This window comes from Propithecus coquereli, unplaced genomic scaffold, assembly GCF_000956105.1.
Source record: "Propithecus coquereli isolate 6110/MARCELLA unplaced genomic scaffold, Pcoq_1.0 Scaffold221, whole genome shotgun sequence".
Taxonomy (NCBI): Eukaryota; Metazoa; Chordata; class Mammalia; order Primates; family Indriidae; genus Propithecus; species Propithecus coquereli.
Window position 1 is genome coordinate 1,906,750 of NW_012147301.1, and position 1,128 is coordinate 1,907,877.

General features: G+C 33.2%; 1 protein-coding gene across 1 annotated transcript in view; it reads left to right on the top strand.

The window, feature by feature from the left end:
* The window catches only part of DENND4A (DENN/MADD domain containing 4A), a 175,146-nt gene extending 174,322 nt beyond the window's left edge, over positions 1 to 824 (top strand). The window contains exon 34 of the mRNA XM_012644820.1: positions 620 to 824. Within this exon, the coding sequence (XP_012500274.1) occupies positions 620 to 756 (137 nt within the window). The 3' untranslated portion in view covers positions 757 to 824. The remainder of the gene's footprint in view (positions 1 to 619) is intronic.
* Positions 825 to 1,128: the final 304 nt, after the last annotated feature.

Below are 1,128 nucleotides of genomic sequence, written 5' to 3' on the forward strand. Positions count from 1 at the left end.
GCAGAAACTTGTAAACCCATGTTCTCCCTTTTTGTCATATGTGGATTATCTTCTGGGAAAGAGGCACACAGACGTTGGTCTAATGTCCTTAGTAATAAAAGTCACAGTCTAATTAACTTCATCTATTTCCCATGAGAAAGAAAAAAAAATCATTATACAGTAATGTCAGAAAATCTTTGGATTTTCACAGAGGTCTCCCATAATAGAAGTTTAAGACACATAGACCAAAATAAATTCCAGTTGGAGCATTTGAATGTAAAAAATGAAACCATGAAAGGACTAGTGTAAAAATATGGGCAAAACTTCTTGTTAATCCTGGTGGGGAAAGGCCATCATTTTTACTGTTTTTATTGAATATGAAAAGCAAGATACCAAAAAAATGTATATAGTATTTGTTGGTTTTAACATCTGTACTTGGTAAAATTAAAAGTTGGCATCTTAAAACTTCAAGTTTCACTGGTCTGTGCAATCTAGCTGTGGTTATTTGAATGGCAGAAATGTCCCAGAGTTTCCTTCTTGGCCTTTAATTTTGTGGTTCTGTAGCATTACAGAAACTTAATCGTTGTCAATGTCAGACATAAATTTCTTTATTCTTTTATTTCTTTATGAATTTTTGCAGATGTTTTTGATAAAGAGTACAAGATGGCATATGATCGTCTCACACCTAGTCAAGTGAAGAGTACGCACAACTGTGACAGACCACCGAGTACAGGGGTGATGGAATGTCGGAAAACCTTTGGAGAACCTTATCTTTAAGATGTGTGTGTATACATTGAATGTATATTGTATAGTCAGTGTATAAAATAACACTTTTAGACTCTAAACTTTTTTTCCCCAATTTTTGAAAACTCAAATTGTAAATGGTTCAGAAGGTTCAGATAGCTTATGTACAGAATGTTTTAAGAACAGAATAGTAACAAGTGAGGGGAAAGCCACTTTGTTTCCCATTTATTTTTGTTTTTCTTTAACTTCCCTGTAATAAGTAATTAAGTATTTTTGTGATGAGGAAATCCCTAAACACAATTAGTTGCCATAAAATAAGACAACTGTTTCATGGTTTCTCTCAGAAGAAACAGATTGAAAAATCGTGAATGGAACCTAAACAGCAATGTCAGTTCAAAGAATCTC